Here is a 25,197-nt window from a genome sequence, read left to right on the forward strand (position 1 = left end):
TTTTCCTCCATTCCTCAGGCATCCTCTCACTCTCCAAGAATGTGTTAACCAGTCTGGTTAAAAAGTCCCCTGTTCTCTCTCCTAGGCATCACCATTCCTTTACAGGTATGTCACTGGACCAACTGCCTTTTCACTCTTCATTTTCTTCATAGCTCCCTTCATTTCCTCCTTACCAGTCCTATGCACTTCCTGATTATCTTTCTCTCTATCTGTCCTCCTCTCTCACTTATTTTCTTCAGTCATCTTCCTCTTGCTAAAATTGCTTATTTCAGCCCTGTATGTGCACAAGATACAAAGTTAATTTGCACAGAAACAACGACCAAACAAAAGAACTTTTTGGATTTTACCCAAGGATCCCACCAATGTACATCTTACAGCTTATTTAGAAAAAAAAAATACACCAAACAAACAAAGAAAGAAGTTTAGCTTTTTTTTTTTGGTTCTTGCGTTTTAATATAGATGTTCCCCTTAATCAATTACATATTCTGTCATAGCACTTTCGTGTATTCGTAGTATTTTAGATTTTGCACCTGCATCTCTTATCCTAGATCAGGAGCGTTTCTGAGCCAGTTCAAGTACAATCTGAAAACACCCAGCTGAGCCACTACCAAGATCTTAAAAAAGAAGAAACCAATCTGGTATCAAAAACGATGAGCATTGAATTTTTGCTACTGAAACACTGTGATAACCACTGACTTCATCGCTTACACTTTACAAAGCCAGTGTGTTGAACTACACCTGTTGTCAGCTTGGGTCTGGGTTTGGCCACTGGACCATGTCTGACACCTCTTACTTAGATTATTATCTGTATAAAGCACTTTGTGACTTCTATTTTTGAAAAGTGCTACATAAATAAATCATTTTTTAAAAACTCATAAACATCTCTGAATTTCTACTTAGTTTGGGTTTATATTTAGGTTTACTAGCTTAGAATGTTTTGCCTTAACTAGGCTATGCTGTGACTTAGCAGGTCTAATGTTTGACTTTTGATCTCATAATTTTGATTTTAAAAGCTTTGATTTGAAAAGAAAAATCTCTTCTACCATTTTTATGTCTTTTTTTAAAATTTCTTTTTATATCTGTGTGCAGACCATTTGGAAAAATTAGACCAAATATTAAATACAACTACGTAATTATGTGTTTATTGATTTTATATGGATTATTTAATACGGCATGTAGAAGTCAGCTCAGGGACATTTGTACGTGATGACGTTGCACAAAGAACGTAATACATTGCTGCTGAAATGCTAATTGGAAGCTAAGTGGCTACTTTCTGCACCGTTCCTTGCCTCCTGTTGTTACCGGCGGACAAGCTGGCCTGAAATACCATTAAACCGTTTTAAGAAACCGTTAACATTCTTCAGAGCATCTCGGTGTCCGGTGTCGGGCCGTAGCTATGGCTCTGCAAGGCCCGGAGGAGCTGGGGGAGCCGGTCGAAGAGCCGGAGGATCTGGACGACCAGGACGCTAGCAGCATCTCCCCGGCCGAGGAGATAACGCTACCCCCCGGGCCTGGAGGCGACGAGGAGACGGAGGAGGCTCTTCTGCTGCCCTGGGACCGTTTCTCCGCCTGGCTGCACTGCATTTGTGTGGTCGGCTTCGACCTGGAGCTCGGACAGGCGGTGGAGGTGAGACAAAAGTATCCGCCCGGGACAGCGGGGTCATGTTAAACTCAGCGAAGCTACAAATGTCTAAGTTAGCAGTTTTTTAGGCTTGGGCTAATTCTTGGAGGGGAGTGAACAAATCATTTTCATTAGCTGCTTTCATTTTGCCACTCTTTGATTTAATAATGATTACACGAGTGCACACACGCTTTACAAAACTGGCAGAACATTTTACTGTAGGATCACTTTATGACAATGCCGAGCTTACGGCGAAGCGTGTTTGGTGTCCTTAGCTGAAGTTAGTCTGTCCCAGCAGCCACTGCATCACTCAGGCTATAACTTCAAATGGACGTATTTTGCAGAAAGTTGTATATTTTTTAAAAAAAACAAAAAATAAAAAAATCATTCAACTTAAAACGGTACCCAAATGTTTTGAATCCTACTGAAGTCACAAGGCTAAAAAAACCCCAACACCTGTTGACCTCACAGGAGTTATAGAATCACACATTAATCAGTAACCTGATAACAATGTTTAAATGAAAAACAACTATACAGATTCAGACTTCTTCAGGTCTTTCTGTTTCACTTTCTCCAGGGGACTGAGCTACACTAAGACTACAGAGAATTTTATCATTTTGATTTACTAATTGGGTATAGTACTTAGTACGGTAAATTCATCAGCAGTACTATCAGCAGTGCAGCACATGGATCAGCATATTTGTTTTTGGTTTTTTTTTAATTGTGTATATCAAAATTTGACTTGACTTGAATTAGGAGTGGGGGGAAAATCAATACAGCATCGTATCACGATACTGTAATGATATAGGAATACCAGATACTGATTTTTAAATTAAATATTTAAAATACTCTGGGAGTACTACGAACAAGATGGCTCATCTCATGCGTCACCATGCTGAGGTAACATTAGCTGAACAAACTTAACATTAAACTGGTTCAACCAAAACCACTGGACACACTTAGTTTGACAAAGCTAAGCAGTTCAGGAGTCTGACTTGGACTGACTGAAATCGCTGTCAGAGAGACTGTCGAAGGTTTGTAAATAATTGCTGTCTAATTTATAAATGCAGAATGATTGCCAAGATGCTGCTGTTGCTCTGAATGAGTCTTGGTCAACGAGCACAACTGGGAGGGACTCAACACAACTAGGTGCTAGCTGGTTAAGTGCAAATATAATAGTTGAATATTAATTTCTGTCTAGGTAGACATTAACAGATATGATTTTTGATGGTGTATAACAGTTAATTGCGCATTATCAGAAACAGATTGCATGTAATTGCCAACTTGACCTCATTCAATCACAGACTGATAGCAGGCTTACTCTGACTTACAGCAACATTTGTGAGTGGTTCTAATAACCATTTTGGTGTAGTTGAAGATAATGTTATCTTATTAGATAAAATATAAACATTGACAAAGTTTAACTGTGAGGAGATAATTTGCTGGTTTTAAAAAAGGTGATAATTCGCGATGTATGTTGTGAAAATGCAGCATATCACAAAATGTTAAAAATGGCAAAGGTATCATATTTTGAGAGAAATATTTTGATAATATTGTATCGAGGGGTGTCTGGTGATTCCCACCTCTAACTTGAATATAGATAAAGTTCAGTATTAAACTTAGATAAATGCAAGATGCATTTTTTTTAACTGGGCAAATATTAACAAATTGTGCCATGGAAAACTGAAAAGACTATAAACGTTTTTTGTTTTAAAATGTTTAATAAAACATTTCAAAACAAATGTCAACACAAGTATTAAACCAAAATGTTGTCATTGATACATTTCTAGTTTGAAAAATCTAAACACTGTAGATTGTTTTTATACTAAAGGAAAACTGAAATTGTAAAAGTACAGCTATTTTTTAAGTACTTTAAAGAAACACTTAGAACTACAAAAATTGCATGTATTGTATAAACAGTTAACATTATTCAGTAGTTTAAAAAAATAATTTGATTGAATTTGCTCACTTCTGTGTGTGTTTGTGGGTTTTTATTGGGTTGTATTTATTTATTTATTTTTATGGTGAAAGAAATCTTCACCGTAAAACATAATTTAACTCTTATGTTTTAGGTTTTTTTTATTTTTGTTTCTCAGTCACATTAAAATCAGTTTATAACATCTTTGTATTCTATTAAAATTTTCTCTTTTTACAGTTTAACAATTTAAGCACAGCACAGAAAAGAGGCTGACCAAAGTTTTCAGTTGTGCATTTGTGAGCTTCTTCTTTGGGTAAAGTGTTGTTTTTTTTTTTCTCTTCCAGGTCATTTATCCTCATCATTCCAAACTGTCGGAGAAAGAGGTGAGTTACACTGAATGGGCGGGATTTTTTTTATTCTTTATTTTATTTTTTTAAAGAAAGGTTTGTTTTTGGAACATTTATTGACATGTTAAAAAGCATCACATGTTGATGGATTGATTCACAAAGGCCCATTCTGAGGCAGGAAAAGCCTAGTATGGGTATGTAAACCTGAGCTGATGTGATAAAAGAGGTAAGGACATAAACTAAATATTTGCTCTTCTTTCAGAAAACAAGCATCTGCTACCTTTCATTCCCTGACTCCAACTCAGGTGAGTTTGTGTTTCAGCCTTTTTCTCTTACCTTGTATCCACCAAACTGGGGCTGGAGCTGGTTATAATGCAAATCAAGGTCCAGTTTTGCCTCGTTGCTTTTTAAGAACCGTTCTACAGTTTGACAGGCTTGATGACATAATAAAGTAGCGTTACTGTCACTTGTTAGTGAACCAAAGCATGGCGGATAAAATCTGTGGCCTGAACTAGGTCATCTAAAAAGGACAAATACACGCACATCCTCATCAGAAGAGCTCACGCACTGCACGGTTTTTGATTTGCAAACAAGATAATATACAAAATAGGCGCTCTTTCTGCACCTCTGTAGTCATGAGAGACACACGTTACATTATTGTATTTTTTTTTTCTTTTAACAGCTTTCGGATTTTTCCATCAGTGATGGAAAATATTTGCTAACATCTGGTTGGGTGCTGCTTGAAAAGACCTAGTTTATACAAGGTGTTGGCTGTAATGCTAGGTGCAGCTCTTTCCAACTCTGTGTGGGATGTGTATAAAAATGGTTGTAATTCCTAAACAGTCATTCCTGTAGTTAATGCAATACTCCTTCTAAACACTTTGGATTAAAGCTGAGAGTCTACACTTCAGTCACATCTTGATTGTTTGATTTAAAATCCACTGCATAGGTCCATAAATATTTGGAGAAGTAACTGTAGGTGGATGGATATCAGCTGAACAGCATTAAGTCATGAAAAAATTCTACTTATTCTTTTTTTTTGGTAACTTCAGTATTTTTTTTCACTGATACTCTTAGATATTTTTTTAATTACTAAATTATTAAACGTAAGATAGATTAGGGTATACTGGTTAGCACTCTCACCACACACCCATGTACAAACACCACTGTGGCTTTGTGTGTTTGCCCGCAGGTGTGTGTTTTAGTTTACTGAGTCAGAGGGGGGTGAAGCTAAAGGAACCTGCTGCCCTCAGTTTGAAGACAGGATTAGGACAGACTGCTTACAGGGCTGCTATATATATATCTCACTGTAGGTGTTTGTCAGAGAGAAAAGGGGAGAGAGACATTAAACTGAGGAACTGCAGCTCTCTCTCTCTCTGTGTGTCGTCCATAATTTAGCCTTACATCCTGAACAGAGTTGGCATCATTTGTCGTTAATCCACTTTGGGAATTCAGAATAAATGGTGACAGATGAATTTTTTTTTGCTCTTTATTTGGAAAGTGCTGACTCTTCATGTGTCTCATACCCAATAGAGCTTTATAAAACAAGTTGTTGTGCATAAATGAATAGGCCAGTAATCGGATCAGATGTAAGGTTGCTCTACATTTGTGCGACTACCTCCATCCGTCCACTTAACTGAGTCCAGGCTGAGCAAGCAGCAATTTAAGTGGAGATGCTCAGACCTGCCTCTACTCCATCTCTACTGGGGGAGGGGGTAAAAAGTCAAGTCATTTGTAAAAACGTTTTTAATTCTGATGCTGCCTGTCCTGTGAACTGTAAATGGCATTGGTCAACTTGTTGTTAAAAGAGGACTTATGTGATTTGTGGAAAATAAAGCAAAGAGCTTTAAAGTCTTTCTTTAAGTACACACAGAAGTATTCGGACTGTGTTTGCTCTTCTCAGGTTTGTAGGTGACATGTTTGAGTGACTAGAAACTCAAAATTAATTCAGAGCTGTGGTTGAGCTGTGGTCAGGCAGCAGTGGCCTGTTTTCATGCTGTGTGGTCTTGAATGCAACCCGACTGAATGATGTCATGGAGTCTTGGCTGTGCTTTTTTGGCGCTCCTGGAAGTGTGTGCTTATGTATGCGTGACTTATGAAGTGGAATGCTTTTAAGTCTACCAGCCTGAGCTGAAATGTTTGTCTTTCTTTGAATGTCCTAAAGCTCATTTTCTCTGTCTAAGGATGTGTGGACCTCCTGCTGAGGTTAACTTCTGGTTGATGGCTTATGCAGGACTTCCTGTTTCCTTTTTTCTTCCGTTTTCCTCTTCCTGTTTGTCTAAAAGACCAGAGGATGCAGGCTAGAAGAGCTGACCAGTGCTCATCGACGTCACGTTTTTCTGCAGCGTACAGTTTTTAATTCTTTATTTTTAAAAGTGTGCACAATGCAAATGTGTACAGAAATATGTTGTGGTGGATTCTGCAGTGTTTTTGTTTCTTGTTTCTCAAAGGTGATTTTTTTTTTAATCTATTTGTAATCACACTTATAATCTTAGTTTAAAGTTAGCCGAGGACAGTGCCGTTTTTCTTCTTCAGAACAAATTAAGTTGTATGTTTTTTGATTTTCATACCCAAGTCACTTGGGTTTAAAGAATAATTTAGTACAAGTTTTAAATGTTCCTGAAGTTTTGTAGCAGTCCTTTGCTAATGTGTCTTTATGAAGTGATTTTAATTTTTTTCCCAGCTTATGTATATTTTGGTTCTATATGCTAGTCTGAGCTTATAAATATGGATGCATATTCCAGTATTTTCTATGTATTCACCATGTTTATCTGCATAGTGTTTGGAAGCTGGGATAAGCTGGGCTTTTAATGAAATCCTCCTATAAACACGGCAGCCATCTTGGATTAAATCCGGGTGGCTGTCTGGATATTTTATAAACAAAAGTTTATTTAAGCTTAATTAAATTAAACCCCATGCATCCCCACAAAAACATGATTGGTTCCCTGTGTTTGCTGATTTTCTTCCATATGTTTTTATTCAGGTCTTAAAATGTGTCTTGTTTACTGTAGGTGACAATTGGTCATTGCTCTGCCCTCTTTTTCCAGGTTGCCTTGGTGACACACAGTTCTGCTTCCGGTTCCGGCAGGGTTCCAACAGGAAGACATCACTTGGCTGCTTCTTGGAAACCACTGACAGAGACGCGCCACCTTGTCTGAAGGTTAGGCACCGCTCATTAACACACAGCTCTGTGGGCACATAAACTGCACAGTGTAGAGTTTTGTGTGCTGAGAGTAAAATAAGAATCTGTGAACTAGAGCAGGGCGATATGACCAAAAATATTTATCACGATATACATTTGAAAATTTGCGATAACGATATAACTGACGATATAATTGACATGAGACAAAATACTTTACAACTCCACAACTTTATTAGTGCAAAAAAACCCATCAATATATTTTCACTTAGACAAGCAGCTGTTTTTTATTTGCATTAAAGTTATATAAAAATTTAACAGTGCAAATGCAAATTCGTTGCTGACAGTTTAACCAAAAGACATTTCCAGTGGAAACTGGCCGACATATCCTCAGCATAACCATGTAGAATATCCACCAAACTTAAAAAGAGGTTATACACACACAATACGGTAATATTATGTTGAAGCACAGTACGTATCACTCTGCGAGGCTCCTGCCTACGATAGCCGTAATGCTCCGACAATCCATCAAGCGGTGCGGCTTCGTAGCTTAGCAAAGTCGTACTAAAACATCTGACAGATTTTTGAGCGCCGTGTACCACATAAAATCATTTCGAGGTCAGTAAACACAACCAGAATTCATACATACACATACAAAATTCATACATAAGGCACACGGGATTATAAGGGGCACTGTCGATTTTCAGAAAAATCAAAGGATTGATTTCAAGTGTGCCGTATTTACCAAAAAACACGGTAATAACGACGGCCCGCTAGCATGCGCTACCAAAAATAGTGTTTTGTTGTGTATCTGACGGACGAAAGCTAAACCAGTTCCACACCACTGAAGTTGCAGCATTTTTACAAACCAATTCTGGTTCATCCGTTTCATTCAACGATCCACTTTCGCCCTTCTCATTCTCTGTCGCCGCCATGCTTTTTCCGCCATGTGCGTATGAAAACAAAGGCACTGCACATGCGCGTTTTACCCATATTCTATCGCCATATTTCATTTTCTTATCGTTGCCCAACATTATACCGGTATTACCGTGAACGGTATGATATGGCCCAGCCCTACTGTGAACTGATAATTTGCTGTGTGTGTGTGTGTGTGTGTGTGTGTGTGTTACAGAGGGAGCAGGGCCATTACTACGGTTATGTGTACTTCCGTCAGGTGCGAGACAAATCTTTGAAGAGAGGATACTTCCAGAAGGTCAGTGTCATACTGCAGGAGGACTAAATGCAGCCGGTGATAGAAAACTTAAGCATGAACAAGGATCCAGCACACCATGCACTGTGTTAAAACAACGCAACATTTGAGAGATTATACTTCCAGTTACCACAATAGGACTTATAATGGTTTTAAACAATTTTTATTCCACATTTCAGAGATTAAATGATTTCAGCAACACCTCTTGGTTATGATTTTAGGCTTACAATAGTAGTACTCCCACTGCAGGCAAGGTTACATTGCGATTAACTGTATTAGCGCTCTCCTTGATAGAAAAACTGCATGCATGTTAAATTTGATATATAAATATCTAAAATGATTTATTTTTACCCCACGTTATTTCAAAAGGCTTTTGCATCTCACTCCTCCCATCTGATCACTGAACAAATGCCAAATTAATTCACCTTATGTTTATTTGGCACCTTCCTTAATAGACTGATGATGTGATTGATGGATTTAATCTGGTGCAAATGTAACATTATTCTTTATCATGACCGCAGGTATACAGAGGGTTAAAATAAGAAATGAAGGCCCATGTTGAGCATACACTGGTTCAAGCTGTGGGTTTGAGTCTCAGTTTTTATTTGCAGTTTAAAAACCAAAAGACATTTATTTGTTCCAGGTCTTTGTTTTGTGACACTTTTGAGATTTCTTCTAGTTTTCTGCTTTTGCTAGCTAACGCTCTTTGGGGTTTAATCTATTACTAGACAAAATGAGGGATTGTCGGGTCACTATATTCTGACATCTTTCAGACAAAATCAAAATCAAACCACTAAAAAAAAATTACATACTGATGAAATGTCTGAAAATACAATTCCCTTTTTTTCCCCCTTTCTTTCTTGCTGTGCCTGTCTCTTTCCAGTCTCTCGTCTTGATCAGTCAGCTGCCCTATGTGACCTTCTTCCACTCGCTGCTGAAGATTATGGCTCCTGAATACTTTGAGAAACAGGAGCCCTGCCTGGAGGCTGGTCAGTTTGATTACCTTTCTGTATGTAATCATTTATGTAATCCTGTCTCAGCTCCGTGTAGTCCAGAAGAGTTAACTGCACAGTCCTTAGTTCACACTTTCACAGTAAATGCAATGGTCAAAAAATCACATCTTCATTACATCTAGTTTCAGCATTTTTATTTTGATGGCACAACATATCAGCTTGGCAGCAGGTCCCCTGTACTGAGACTTCTGAGTTTATCAGATGTCAACGTAAGCTTGGTTCGCCTCTTACAAAGTTTAGAGAAACCAGTTTGTTGCACATTTAATTACAAGACATGTATTTTATATCTATTCTCAGGAATGAGTTTCCTCTCGTCTGTTTAGGTTTTGAGGAATTCAAGAATACAGCAAAATGAGATTTCATTGATATGGTCAGACTTGGAAAAAGATAGTTTTACTTAGAACTAAGGCACAATTTAAGATGTTGACAGCCAAACCAAACTGTCACTGTCTGATTCAGAGAAACAGGAAAATAAAAAGGTAAATATAATTTTAAAATGACTAAAACAGCTTTTGTTTTTTTTTGTTTTTTGTTTTGCTTTACTTTCATTAATCAAAAAACACAAAATAGAAATGTCCTCTTAGAGCAAGTTTTTCCCTCTAAAGTCAGTGTCTCTAGTATTTAACATCTAATATGTGTTGGAAGTACTGCTTTTCAGTAATTTCATCCAGGCTAGTAACAAACAAGGAGAGCCCACGCACAATAGGGTTTAATTCGTCAGTCAAATTACCTAATCAATGATTGGTGCAGTGAGATGTGAGAGTATGGTAAACAGTGCTACCTAAGGTGTCTCATTGAAAAAGTATATAAAGTTGGATAAGGCTGCAAAAACAAAATAACCAAACAAACCAAGAGAGGATTGTGAATAAGTGTGTTTTCACATCTGTGGTGTTTAGCCCGTTTAGTTCACAGTAATTGGACTTAAGTATAGACCAAAACAGCTGCACTGTGACCCTTTGGAGGAATAAACCCCAGAGTGGTTTGTTTATGGTGTGATGTGAGCCGACCCTGATCCGAACCAAATGCAAGGTGTATGTTACAAGTTTGAGATAAAAAATGTCCCATAGCTACGCATGCTTTGTATTCTCAATGTGGGAAGGTACTACAGATGTGCAAAGGTCTGTAGGGACTAGCAGCTAGATGTGAAATGAATGTAAATTCTCCATGTTCTCCAGTGGTCCAGAACACAGCACCTTCTTCCTGTATTTACTTTTGTTGCTCCACTCATTGCTCCTGGCCAATGAGTGGACTCACATGGTTTGTAGTGGTGCATTTTGGCTTGCTTGGAGTTCCTTATGTGAAAAAACTACACTAAACCAAACAGTGTGAAAAAACTACTAAACTAAGTTTACGAACTCATCAGCTGATTTGGACCAGAGTAAATGAACTATAAGTGGAGACGGTGTGGACTGAAAGAGGGGTTGTCCTGTTGGGCACTCCCACCTCTCAGGTGCAGCCACTTTTTTGATGACCTTCCCAGACTGCTCCTGAAAGTAATCAGGAAGGGGTGGGAGCCTTGGAGGGTCGGCCAACCCATTGTTTTACCCATGTCGAATTGTAGATTCTAGTTGATTATAGATTAATACAGACCAGTATAAGGCAATGATGCCATCTTTAATTTGGTAAGGGATGATCCCCTTATTTTGAAAGTTTGATTGCACATTGACTAAGGAATTGTAAATCACAAGTGGTTTGCCAAGTCAGAAAGCACTTTTTTTGTTGAGGGGGATTATACTCTGTTCCACGAATGACACTGAAAGCTGGAGACACAACGGCCGAGCAGTCCTTCCTGTTATACTTCGTTGAAGTCGGCTACCTGGGCCTGCCTGCCATGTGTAGTTGGTGCATTGAAATCTAAATTTTTCGCAGTACAGTACTCATGATTATAAAAAACAGGCAGACATTTTGACCATTGCATTTACTGTCTGACAATGGAATTTGCATCAGAGACCAAAGTGGACCTTAGTAGACTTGCAGACGTGGAAAGTGGGACATGAAGTCTTTTTGAAACCACAGCCATCAAAATCTAGTGGCAGTTGCAGTTTAAGCCACTTTCTTGTTGTGTCTTATTTTTTTGGACCCAGACTACGATTGAGTTTCATACATACACTTCCCATTTCTGATGGAGAACTGGAACGTGCCATGTGAGCTCACTGAGGGTGAGCAGTGACTGTAGCTGCTAACCAGTCTCCATGAATGTGAACTTGTATTGCCACAGAAGAAGAAGAATATCAGAGAGGCAGCCAATTATTTCTGTATACTTAAATCCCTTTTTCTGTTTTCAGAGAAGATCCTTTTTAATTCAAAATTGTTGTTGTGTTTGATAGCTTGTAATGACATCGATCGCTGGCCAACGCCTCATCCTGGACGAATCCTGACGCTGCCTATCATGGGTGTAGTCCTCAAGGTACACTCACTCACTAAGTTGAAACCAGCAGATGTTTAGTTTTGACATGTTGTGACAGGTAAAGAACAGGTCTAATTAATAACTTTAAAGATGGCTCGATTCAATTTCCCACGATAGGCAAATATTTGTTTAATCAGGCAGTCTTGTTCAGGTAGAACAAGAATCCTTCGCAGTCAGCAGTAACCTGTACTTTAAAGCAGGATTTAGGGGCTTAGTGAGGTAACTAACTAAGGTTTAGTTAAGTTTATCACTTTAATGAGTGTTTTAATACATTTGTATTTAAAAAAAAAAAAATCTGATTTCAAAGTGCTTTAATTCAGCAGTCGTTCACTGTTAATGATCAAAACGTGTTATTAGAGTGGATCTTTGAATTTTACGTGGTTGCTGGTAGGGAGCATAACAGCAGCGGCTACAGTCACTCCAGACATACTCTTAAAAGTATGAAACGAGTTTGATTATCGTAAGGATGAATGTTGTAAGTCTAGGGTAGGGTTGTAACTAAAGATTATTTTCTTCAATTACTCGATTAGTCAACGACTATTTCAGTAACTCTTATCTCCGCTTCCTGTGGGCAGACCTTCTGTTCTAGGCTCCATCACCCTGTTGTCTCGTCCCACAGCAAATTAAAATAAAAACCCAGGAAGCATATGAATTTGAAAATAATCAAATGTATTTCTAACATTTCTCAATATGACAGAGTAAAAATGAAATAAATAATATTATTTAAGTAATACAAATTAAAGTGCTAGTAGTATTTAAACAAAAAATAATAATCTGCAAACAAGAAACTAAAAAAAGTTTCTGTCTAAAAGTTCTAACTTAAAATCAAAATTTTTTGTCCAGTCCAAAATGACAAAGTTTAAAGATAAGATAAGATAAGATGACCTTTATTAGTCCCACACGTGGGAAATTTGTTTTGTCACAGCAGGAAGTGGACAGTGCAAAAGTTATGAAGGACAATTAGAATAAAATAAAATAAGAATAAATACAGTACACAACTGTACAGAATAGAATAAAAATAGAATACTATATACAGTAGAATAAAATATACAATAGGATAAAAATAGAATACAAATGCTATATACAACAGAGTGAAAAATACAACGGTGCCAGAAAGATTATTGCACATTTGTGTTATTGCACATTTGTGGATGTGTGTGTATGATCAGTTAAAGTCTTTGTTGTGGAGTCTGACAGCAGTGGGGAGGAAAGACCTGCGAAATCTCTCCGTCCCACACCGTGGGTGCCGCAGTCTCCCACTGAAGGAGCTGCTCAGTGCTGTCACAGTCTCGAATTTACGATGGCACGAAACATAATGTGGAGTGAGGTTTGCTCTTATCTTTGAGATGATGTTCCCAACTGCTGCTAAAGATGCACTCTTTCATGACTTCAGCCGTTTAAGAGTTGCATGAGCCTCTTTTCAGGACAAACTCTTCCATATGTCTAGTATGCATAATACTAGTAAGAAGGACCTAAACAGAATTAGAAAAGGCCATTACTAATCACAAATGTAGTTGTATATCTGTGCAAAATCTGTGCTATGTGCTGCAGGTTCGCATCCCAACCTCTTATGATAAACCAGGAACATCACAGCTGGTCCAATCCGCCCAGGTGATCTTACACTCGCGTGCGCACACACACTCAGTGTCTGTTTGTATGATGTCTGTGATGACGCACTGAGCATTATGTGAATATTAAAGCTGAAAGTGTGTTTTTGTGTTTTAGAGTGATAGCATGGTGTCCATTGTGCTCCCAACAATTCATGAAGTGGACCTCTTCAGGTGAGTCCTGCAGGTCAAGGCTGATTTAGACTAAATCTTTATAGAGCCTAAGATGCAACCTATGTTACATAATAGTCTCATTGCCACATTGAAGCTTGTGATTGGTGTTAATTAGCTTGTTGTCATGTCCCAGTCTCTGTCTTTTCGTGCAAGTCTTGGTCGCCGGCATCCATCCGTTCTCTTCTGCTTATCAGGGTTGCTAGAGTATATCCCAGCTGTCATTCACACCTATAGAATCATCAGTTAACCTAACCTCAATAATTGCATGTCTTTGGACTGTGGGAGGAACTTCACGCAGAAATTCCACCGTCCTCCCAGATGGTGGAGTCGAACTCGGGACCTTCTTTCTACACCGTGCTGCCAGGATATTTTATGTATTTTACCATACATAAAATGACAATGTCTAGATTGGATTAGTGTTATTTATATGTTAGGATTGTTTAGGTAATTTTTGGATATTTTTTAGTAACTCGCTTTGGTATGATAATGTATGTTGGGATTGTATTTGGTGTATGTTATCTGATGTTTGGACCCCTATTTTATAAGTCGAGAAAGGCGATCTCCATCCATTTATTACAAATGTGTGTCCTTATATTGCTGATCATCATAACTTACATCGAGGTAATAATTGTTATGCTCTCACTGATCTGTTTGAAACCTGGTGCGTGGCACTGAACGAGCCAGTCGGCTGCAGACTGCATCAGTGTGAATTTCCAGGGACGTACACGTCAGGATAAGGTGTAACGTGTACCTACAGGGTAGATTTAACACAGAAATTTAAATCCTCTGTCACAGTGTTCTTCATGCTTCGGACATGTTTTGTCCCCACCTGCTGCTTAATCATGGTACTGTCACTGAATCAAGAACAGTATCACTTCAGCTGAGGACAACTGCTTATCAAAAAAAAAAAAAATCCACTGAGATAAAGTGAAGACAGACCTTTCGCAAGGAGGGTTGATTTCAGTCTTTAGTTGGCGTCTCTGAAAACTTGCTTCTACCCTGTGTCTCTGTGGGGAAGGTGCAGACAAAATGAATAGTCATGCCCATTATTAAAAGGTCAGAGTTACTGTTTTGGGTGCTCTGCTGTCAGGATGTGTAAATTAGCATATTCTGTATTCAGGTCAAAAAGAATATTAATCACCCAGCTTGGTGGTTGTGCTCCTGACCAAATCTACTGAAACCTTTTAAGACTTTCAGGTTCTGAGGTAAATTAATAAATTTGATATCTAGCAGTTCAACAAGGTTCGGCCTGAGAATGTAACACAGTTGTGTGTCTTTGACGTTGCCAAAATTGACTTGGTTTGAAATTGGTTTGCAAACAGTGGGAAAGAGACTTACTCAACTCATTGTCGTTCTCTCTTCCCCCCCGCCCCCAGGTGTTTCTATCCAGTCTTCTTCCATCTCCAGATGCTTTGGGAGTTGGTGTTGCTGGGGGAGGCACTTGTTGTCATGGCGCCATCACCAGCCGAGTCATCTGATACTGTGCTAGCTTTGGTCAGGTAAGTTGGCAGCGGTTATTTTGCCAGGATAATATATTGACCAGTACTTAACAACAAACACAAAGCTAATTATTATGTAATTGTGTGTCTTCATGTTCAGGAAAATTTGATGTATGACACCTAGACATGTCTTCCTGTTATAAATGTGTTATAAAGTGTAATTTATAATCCAGCAAATGAGTCAGTCTACATATGTTTCTGTTTGTACAGTGATCAGACAGGTGTTTTTCATCCGACGCACACTGGCATATGCGTCAGTAAAATGCTGATTTGTTTAAAATGCGCTTGGCCTGGAATATGTCAAGCGTATTATATTTAAATTGTGAATATTTGAGATCTCTACAAAATAAGTGCAATTTTATTAATTTAAAAAAAAAGTAATCCTGTTGCCTTCACGTGTTTTTTAAAATGTTAAAAAAAGTCACAAAAATGCCACATGTACCAAAACTTATACAAATTAAAACTCAAATATTAAAACTGACATTTAATTTCTTCTTCTTTTTGTTTTTTTTTTTCTTTTTAATTTGTCAGAAGGTTCAGTAAACGCTCTAGTTTCAAAATGTTAGAAATTTTTTTTAATTTTTTTTTTTTTTTCCCCTCTGCAGCTGCATTGCTCCTCTGCGATACTGCAGTGATTTCCGGCCGTACTTCACCATTCATGACAGTGAGTTTAAGGAGTACACCACCAGGACGCAGGCTCCGTAAGTAAAAATAAATTATTAAAAATAAAATGACACCATGCTGTTGTGTCATTGGTATTAATAGCTGGGATAAATTTGTGGACAGTGGAGCAATCAGCTGGTGAAGATTCTGTTGCCACGAGTAGATTTGTAAAACAAAAGTATCTATTTCACCTTCAAATAAATCAAAATGAGCAAGGAAAATAAATCAATTTAATCATGCGATAAAGCCCCTAAAATAATTTTAAATATAGCAACAGGAGCTGCTGGAACAGGCTGCCACTCCATACAGCAGCAGGAAAAAAAGCGATGTTTGAAATTCCAATTTCGGAGGGAGCCAATGAACAGAAGCTATTTTGGGAGAAATTTGTTGAGTATTGAAAATTGTTTTTTGCTTATTGGTGTTAAAAGTTATTAATCTGTGTTTTCGCAGGCCGTCAGTCATTCTAGGAGTGACCAATCCTTTTTTTGCAAAAACTCTGCAGCACTGGCCGCACATCATCCGCATCGGAGACATGAAACAAGCAGGTAAACATTACAGCTTCAGCAAACTGAGACATACAGGGTCTCAAACCTGATCAAAAAGATGTCTCTGTCCAAAAAGTGTGTTAATGAAGTAGGTAATGATGTATTGGAAATGGAGGAGAAATATCAACCTGTCTGATCACTCTTTTCACCACCTGGTACTCACAGGAGAGATGGCCAAGCAGATGAAAGTCAAGAAACTGAAAAACCTCAAAACTCTGGACTCTAAACCCGGTAAATATTTCACATCCCCTTTTTAGTCTATTTATTTTTCTGTATTATGAAGATTTTTTACTCTTTTAATATTACATGAAATCTCTCCTCTCTCTCACACACACACACACACACACACACACACACACACACACACACACACACACACACACACACACAAATTGTGCAAGAGGTCCCGCAATAACTAAAAAACAGTCTGATGTGTGTGTGTGTGTGTGTGTGTGTTCTGTAGGTGTGTACACTGCATATAAACCGTATCTCAACAAAGATGAAGAAATCATCAAACAGCTTCAGAAGGTGAGATATTTCCCATTTTAAAGCATCCCCTTATTCATTATTGCAAATATAAAATATTTTTATGTATTTTCTTGTTTTGCAGGGTGTTCAACAGAAGAGACCCTCTGCAGCCCAAAATGCAATTCTTCGGCGCTACTTCTTAGAACTGACACAAAGCTTCATCATTCCACTGGTAACAACCAATTACTTTATGTATGTGGTATCCTCCAATCAGATCCAAGAACTCTATAATGAATGCTGTGTTTTTAGAGTTGAAGCTCTGAGTCTGAAAGATTTCACAGAAGTGGATTTAACTCTGATACATCATCCTATGAAGCTGTAAATATGTGATTTTAATTTTATAAATGACAATAAGCATTTTAGGCTTCAACTAAAATGATTTGTTCGTGTGGTGCAGGAGCGGTACGTGGCCAGTCTGATGCCTCTCCAAAAGTCCATCAGTCCCTGGAAGAGTCCTCCTCAGCTACGACCGTTCATACAGCAGGACTTCATGAAGACACTGGAGAAAGCTGGACCTCAGCTTACGTCCAGACTGAAAGGAGACTGGATAGGACTCTACAGGTGCAGACATAAGCCTTTATTAAAAAATCAATCTGCAGAAGTTAATTTATCACATGGTAATCTGTATTTTTTTAAGCTCATAAGCCATGGAGGTTTTTACTGGGTTAAGTATGAATGGTTTGATTGTAACACAGACTGAAGGATGTCAGTAGTGGATCACTGACATGTTGTAGGAATACAGTCTATCCTCAGTGTCATATAAACTCCTTTTTTTTTCCCCCTTAAATTTAAAGGCATTTCCTTAAGTCTCCCAACTTTGACGGCTGGTTCCGCAACAGGAGGAAAGAGATGACGCAGAAACTGGAAGCCCTGCACCTCGAGGCGCTGTGTGAGGAGGTGAGGAGGAGAAAGGCTTGGAGTGTATAAAGATCGGGCTGAGCCTGTCTGAAACATCATTTTAGTGTTTTGTGCTTAACGTCTGATTGGCTCCTCAAGGTTTGAACAGCAGGTGGGTGGGACTTAAGGGACCATGTAAAGGCAATATCCAAAGCATCATATAGATTAAACGAACTGTGTTTAGAGTGTTCTGAGGTTTTGGCCCTCTGAACATAAAGTTGAGCATAATTATTATTATTTTCTGTTTTTACATTGACGGGATGTTAGAAAGTAGTTATGTGATGCCATTGGCTAAAGCTCTGTATATCTTAATGGCCATCAGTCAACATCGACTCAATTCAACAATATCAGTGTTGAATTGAGTCATAAAATGTAATGAGTTGCCTTGAATTGAGTCCCAGACACCTTTATCGATCTCCATGTCATTTGTTCTTCTGCAGGATCTCCAGAAGAGAATCCAGAAGCACACAGAGGTGGAGACAGTCGATCTGGTCCTGAAGCTGAAAGACAAACTGGTCTGTAAAGATGATTCATGGTCTAGAACTTTAACACTACTGCCTCTACTAAAACCTCCTGTACTTTTACTGCTAAACTACTGCTCTGCTACTAGCACAACAGCTAGTAGCAGAGCCTGGCCAAGTCCTGTAGCTTTTCTTTTTTCTTGCATAGTTAATAGATGGTGAGGTCAAAAAGTTCTGGAAATGGACCTATAAAAATCAAAACCAAAATGTGCCTCCATTATCTGTTCATTCTCAGTCAGCACACACTTGACATGCACCCCAAACTAGGTTTTTTGTTTTACATTAAATATTCAGCGCAGTGTCAACATGCTGCACATCCACCATAATTACTGCACTGGCTACAGGTCTTCTGGCTGGGGTGTCATTTATTGGGAGGAGTTGAGTGATGCTAACATGGTGCTAAGTAAGCTAAATAAGCATGTGAATATCTGGGAGAAACTTCAGCTCCTGTAAAACTGCACTTAATGTGAACCATTGGCAGCATGACCGGTTTATCTGTTGGATTAAAGTGTGTGGTAGTGTTTTATAAGGCAGTGAAGTGAGTGCGTAGCATAGAACTTTTTTTATGTGCTGCATGGATGGATAGATGGATGTATGATAAGAAATGAAGAACTGACATCATTCAAGATTACAAGCCTTTTTAAAAAGCCTAAAATAAATTTAGTCTTAAATTTAACTGGGCTTAAGCTGTCGGAACCCAGCTTCTTTCAGGTCTGGGAGCTGTGGACTCTCGGATGGAAAACTGATTTTAAACATGACATTCAGGTTCGCTTGAAGCAGAAATTGATCTTTATTCTCTGTAAAGTTTGAGCTGTGTCTGAAATTGCAAAGCACACAGTGCAAATGGTCAGAACAGGATGCAGGCACTGGAAGCTGCCTGAACACGCCCAGGAGGATGACAGGTTAAAGGTCATCTTCTTTCTCGGGCAGATGACCTTCAACTCAGGGTCCATCAAATTTAAATTTTTAGTTTGTTTTTTTATTTTATTTTAATACAGCTGTTCCCAGAACCTTTTCTCCCTGCCTTGAATTCCTCCTACTTCTTTTACTTTACTTTTACTGACACAGCATACATGGCTGTGCTTGTTAGTAATCCCTGCTGCTGCACCTGGTATCTGGCATCTGCTGCATCTTCAGCCTGTTGGATGAAGCGTTTTTGTCTCACTGTGCTCTTTGCTGCAGACTCAGGCGGAGAGGGAGAAGTTACCAGTGCGTCCCGGAACCTTGGAGAAGCTGAGAGCCCATATCGAGGGTGTCATCCTGACCTTACCAGAGGACCTGCAGGGCATCCTTCACAAGCCCACCACGCTCTGACCTCTAACCCTGCAGCCTGCAACACTAACCCCCAGTTAAAGCTTGTTTTAAAGTTTTGGGTGGGGGGGCTTAGTGGCTCTCCTCCCAGTCGGTTTCCAAGGTGAGGGTGACGTGGACCCTCTTTTACTTGGACCGGGTGCCATTTTAAATCTGCTCGGGTCTAAGATGGAAAGCACATACTTGGATGCCAGCTCACAATGAGTCAGACTAAACAGCATGTCATTGATCATGTGGGGTTTTTTTTGTTTTGTTTTGTTTTTAAGATGACCAGTCGAACCAGGATCGACCAGGAAGTGTTTAGAAACTGCTACTTTTTTTTTCCTTTTTTTTAAATCACTGCTGCATTACTACATGAAGAAAGCCTGGAGGGCTCGATCCTGATAGCATTTACTGAACAGTCTGAGGCTGCGTGCGCAAGTAACAAGAAGATGACTTTTACTGACCTTTGACCCTGGACGTTTTTACCTCCTTAACATTTTTTTGTTTGTTTGGGGTTTTTTTAAACTTTGATGGTCGGTCGCTGCAGTCTAACTGAACAAAATCTGGAAATGTAAAAAGTTTCCCAAAGAAGTGCACTTCATCCATAACAGGACCAGTGTGCCCTTCTCACACCACACACCTTTATGCAAACAAGCTGAGCCAAGCAGTGCTTTATAATGTGATGTTACTAAAACACACACACACACAGCACTAACCACCAGCGACCCCTGCAATAACTCTCTGCAGGACCCGTTCATCTTCTTTTATCCATGTCACATGATTGTTACATGACCTATCAAAATGAAATTCAGAATGGTCTTTATATTTGTTTGTTTTTTTGTTTTTGTTTGCTTTCTTTTGTTTTTTTAACATCTGAAGTTTTGTGTCACTCTTGTGTAAAATCATGTAGAATCTCCTCTGGCAGGTGAAGAACAAATGACAGGATCTTTGACCTGCTCAAGTTTGAACTTTAGAAGCCCGTATCCACCAAGAAAGAAAAGTAGATCATTTGGAAAATACTTGCAGAAATGCAAATTTATAAGATATCTGTTTGGGGGGTTTTTCAAATGAAAAGGGAAAAAAAAGTTTTTCATTTGAATGAATGAGAGGACACCAAAAAATATGAGCTAGATCCCAAAGTTTGATTTCTAGAGATAATTATTGTTTTATGATAATCGGTAATAATGAGAGATTAACTTTCTGAAATACTGTGTGTTGTTTGTGAACTTTCTTCTTTTCTCCTGATTAGTTTCTGTGTCACTGTCATCAGGTTATTCCTGTATCCTATTGACTTCGATTTTAAAGGGTTCACAAAATTGTTCTTAGAAGTTATTTGGCCATTTTAGCAATTTTAAACTTGAAGTATATTCTAATTTCTTATATTTAACTCTTTAAAAAAATTTAAATGGTGGAATGGACTTTTATTGTGAAAAACTGAAGCTTGAACCTTCCTTTATTTCTGGAAAGTTTTTCACTGGGTCATAAAAGTGGGGGATCACGGCAGTAGTTGGCGCCACATGTTTGATTTGGCATTTTTAAAGCTGTTTACTCTTTCCAGCGGAATTCTTAAACGTTTGTTTCTCATCACAGGATCAAACTGCGTATCGGTTTCCGCTCAAGATTGTTCATAGAAAAATAAACTTTTTAAAAGCCAAAACAACTCTTTTAAGCAATTATTTTAATGCACTTTCAAGTCCTTGCTATGAACTGAAATAAACTGTCAGTTGTTTTGATTTTAAAAAGGTTTATTTTCTATATTTAGTTTAATTTTTTCCTGAAAATTATCATCAACTTGTACAAAGATAAATAGAAGCTGTTCTGTCTTATTCACCTGACAAAAACATTTTTGATTGTAGAGCAGTTTGGATGACACAAAGTCTGAGACTCAGTCAGTAAGGGTGGAGTGCCCCATGTGGATTGGGAATAAGTTGCTACCTGAATTGGAGGGTTTTTGTGTGTTCTTGTTCAGGAGTGAGGTTGAAGTGGAGCGGGAGCTGGGCAGACAGATTTGTGTGGAGTCAGCTGTGGTACTGAGTGTTAAACTGAAGCTGCTTATCTACATTTCTACCCTCACTGTTGTGAGTACTGAGTGATGGCTGCAGATGCAAGCTGTGAGCTTCCTCTGAAGTTTGCTATAGGGTGTGGAGCTTGGTCAGAGTAGAGCAGCTCTTCTCTACATGGAAAGGAGGCAGTTGTGGTGGTTCATCAGCGTAAGATGCCTCCAGAGCACCTCCTAGATGAGGCGTCTTTGGCATGTCCTACTGGAAGGAGGTCTCAGTGCAAACCAGGACACGCTGGAGAGATTGTCTCTCAGCTGGCTTGTGAACACTTGGGTGTCTCCCCAGAAGAGCTGGTGACAGTGAGTTTTAGATTACTCTGCTGAGGCTGCTGGCCCTGTGAACTGGTTCCAAAAAAGAGGCAGAAAATGGATAGATGGATTGGGGGGGGGGGGCTTTCAAAAATGGCACTGCTGTGCTTTAAAATGTGTTCATTCTAATGACTAACAAACAATGAACTTTGTATGTATAATAGTGGTCACGGTTGCTCAGGATAATACACAGATGCTGATTCTTCACATTATATTTAATTTTAGGAGATTTAAATTCTTGTGAGACTTTGTTTGTTTGCTTGTTTTGCCTCAAACCTTTCAAAATGAACTAAAGCTATCGAACACATTGCGAACAAAAAATACTTTGACTAAAGAGATCTCAACTGGCTGCCCTTTATGTAATACCACTTTGTATCACAAGATGGTGCAGTGAGTCAGTGTAACCTTTAGTTAACCTGGCAGATTATTTAGAGCCCATATTTACAAAATGAAAAGCTTTGTGCAGAAATCGGTATGAAGCTAAAAATTAATATTAAAAGTCAAGCTGCAACAACAGCTCCTTCATAGCACACAATGATTAAACTTGAAAATCAGGAAAGCCAGCTAAATGTTGCATTTTATGATTGCATCACTATGATCTGTGAAATTTCAAAGATTTCTGTACATTTTCTAAAGCGTAGAAGCAATAATGGTTTAACAACTTGGCAGTTTGTATTTTCAGAAAAAAAATTAATACTCCTCGTTCTCATTTTTCTGAAAGAGATTACACACGTCGGCACATACAGTTGTTTTATGTTTGCTTTGCACATCATCGGAACATTGAATGGACTTGCAAGCTTGTGGATTTGTTTTCCTGCCATCATGTAACAGCTGTTTTATAAATGCTTTGGATTTTGCCTTTTTTATTACGCAGACAACTGTAAAGACAAAAAAAATGTACTGGTTGGATAAACCTGTGACATCTGGTTGTTGGGCAACCATGCAAATTTTATATTTGTATTAAAAAAAAAAAGTAATATTTTACAACTTTTAATTTTTTAATGGAGGGCTATTCTTATTCCACAGTGTAGCAGCTGAGGAGGGTTTTTTTGTACATAAAGCTGTAAAGTAAAATGTTCGCCCACATATGAGGATGTATGATAATTATTTTGCTATTCAAACAGATGTCTTTGCTAATTATTAACTATAGTAAAGCCACTGCAGCGATGAATAGCTTTTACGAGAATATTTACACTGCTCTGGAGGCACAGGGGCATCTTGAATTTGTAGATTTTTCTCCAAAAGAAACAAGTCTCTTACCAGCAGAGGTGTGATAAGAGACTGGAACATCAGGAAGGTTCAAATCATGCCATCAAAAAACCCAAATTATGTACAAATGAGGAGATGAAATCTAACAGTATTTAATATTTTATGAAAAAGTAGCAATAATTACGTTTTAAGTTATTCTGTAAATTTGCAAAAATTATAAGAAAGAAGTTGAATAAAATCAAAATAGTGCAGTGAGATGCTGAACTACAAACGGTTACACCATTATTTACAATATTATCATTTAGCATTATTAACATGATATTTAATTTTTAAACATCGTGTTTATCGTCGGTACTTCAGTCTCGTGTAGGGTGATCAGATCCCAGTAAATTACGTTAAGATAAAATGTTTAGTTTTAGGTCACATGTTTGACTTTGATCATGCGACATGTCATTTGAATGCATTTTCCCGGACTTTGAGAAGCATAAATTGAAGCTGATGTTTATTTCTGTGGTCCTGTCTCGTGTTTCCTTATTCTTGTGTTAAAACTGCTGTTCTGTCTGATAATTTTCTTTTGATTTCATTCTAGGACCTCAGATCAGCAGAAAGGTTTTTAGACACGTTTCCTCTGAAACACGTGCTTACTTTAGTAAACCTTAACAAACTATGTGGAGACTGTCTCAAAATGTGGAAGAAGGGAGATGAAATTTAAATGACCTGGTCACCCTATTCTTAAGATACTCCTAGATATAATCTGCTTTTTTTTTTTTTTTACAGCAGGTCTAAATCTGCTGCTTCTCTCTGTATGAGGTAAATGCGAGTTCCTGACAGACAGATGGTTAAAATAAAAATCTGTTTATGGCACATAATTCTGGTTTGATGGAGGATGGATGTCTCAAATACCTGGTTAAGGTTAGATTTAAGCTTATGTTTTAAATACTGTCTTATGCAGCTGTGGCACACATTTAGAAATTAGATTTAAAAGTCCCCTTCAGAGGCATTTTCCCCTCATATTAATATAAAGTGTGGAGAATAATGAGACTACAAATTCAAAATGTCTCAAAGCCCTTGTTTTTAATATGCATTTTTGCTCCATTGACTTTTTATTTTATGTTTTTAAACTGAAGCCATAACCACTACGCTCGACCACTCTGACAGCCTGAAGGACTACAGCTGTGGTGATGAGACTCATTATGATGAAAGTCATGCTGACCTGCTTTTTTAATATAAGCAAATGATTATTGAACTTGTTTGAGTGGCCTTCCTGCTGTGCATCTTTCACAACATTGTTTTTGCTTCTGAAACAGTATTACAGTGAAACAAAATTCATCCAGCAGCTGTTTTTGAAGGTTGATGCAGATGACCGACGGCTGCTGCTAAAACTCATGCAGCACGTCGCAGTTTGATTAAATGTTTGAAAAGGCTGCTGTTTGGATGAGGTCAGAGGATTTTTCATACTACATGTCTCATTCAGTGGGGACACTGACGTTAACTGGTGTGTTTTGTTTTATGTCATTAAACTGACTTCTTAAAATGTAAAGAATCTCTTGCTTGTTTTCTGAGGAGCTTCTATCAAAGATCCTCCAGTGCTGTAGGAGGGCAAGGATTTCTTTAGAGTCACGTTTTAGTCTTTAATGATCCATAGGGGCCCAACACAGATTCAGATGAGTAAGATCTGCCTTGTACTAAAGGGTTAATTGTTGCTGGAGAGTTTTATTTTAGTCTATTTTCACTAAATCCACTTAAGTAGCTTTGTTAGCTTGTCCTAATCAAACTGCAACAAAAAACCCTGCTTCATATTAAAACAGTCTTCCTGCCATCTGCTGATTACGATCTGGATTACGTGATCAGTAGAAGGCCAAAAAAGGACTACCAAAACTGGATCATTTTTTTAGATTACACCTTCTGAACAACTGAACCCTGGGTGTAAACCCCCCTGCTGGCTCGGGTCTTTCTCTGAGGACTTTGTACTCTCTAAATACTCTGACTACTTCCACCCATACGTCAAAGGCATGCTTATTAAACTTAATCAGTTCTTCTGGGTGTAAATATATGTTCGCCCTATCCAGAATGTTTCCCATCACTCACTGGGATGGGTTTCAGATCCAAATTTGTTTTTCCACTAAAAATATTAATACAACTAATAATCTCAAGCAAAGTAAAACTTTTTTGAAGTTTGTTAAAATTAATTCCCTTCTTTGTATTTTCTTGTAGACTTAAGCTTCAAAATACCAAGTG

At 38.3% G+C, this 25,197-nt stretch overlaps 1 protein-coding gene across 1 annotated transcript; it reads left to right on the plus strand.

Annotated features, from left to right (window-relative positions):
• Positions 1 to 1,237: 1,237 nt before the first annotated feature.
• On the plus strand, positions 1,238 to 25,100 carry dennd6aa (DENN/MADD domain containing 6Aa). The gene is made up of 19 exons (XM_063473772.1): positions 1,238 to 1,627; positions 3,884 to 3,922; positions 4,149 to 4,191; positions 6,934 to 7,046; positions 8,158 to 8,238; positions 9,119 to 9,224; positions 11,576 to 11,655; positions 13,207 to 13,266; positions 13,381 to 13,436; positions 14,813 to 14,935; positions 15,541 to 15,636; positions 16,049 to 16,143; positions 16,309 to 16,374; positions 16,607 to 16,671; positions 16,754 to 16,843; positions 17,069 to 17,232; positions 17,466 to 17,568; positions 18,009 to 18,083; positions 19,272 to 25,100. Exons 1-19 carry the CDS (start codon positions 1,397 to 1,399, stop codon positions 19,401 to 19,403), a joined length of 1,818 nt encoding a protein of 605 aa, XP_063329842.1. The 5' UTR covers positions 1,238 to 1,396; the 3' UTR covers positions 19,404 to 25,100.
• Positions 25,101 to 25,197: the final 97 nt, after the last annotated feature.

This window comes from Pelmatolapia mariae, linkage group LG5, assembly GCF_036321145.2.
Source record: "Pelmatolapia mariae isolate MD_Pm_ZW linkage group LG5, Pm_UMD_F_2, whole genome shotgun sequence".
In the NCBI taxonomy this organism is placed as follows: domain Eukaryota; kingdom Metazoa; phylum Chordata; class Actinopteri; order Cichliformes; family Cichlidae; genus Pelmatolapia; species Pelmatolapia mariae.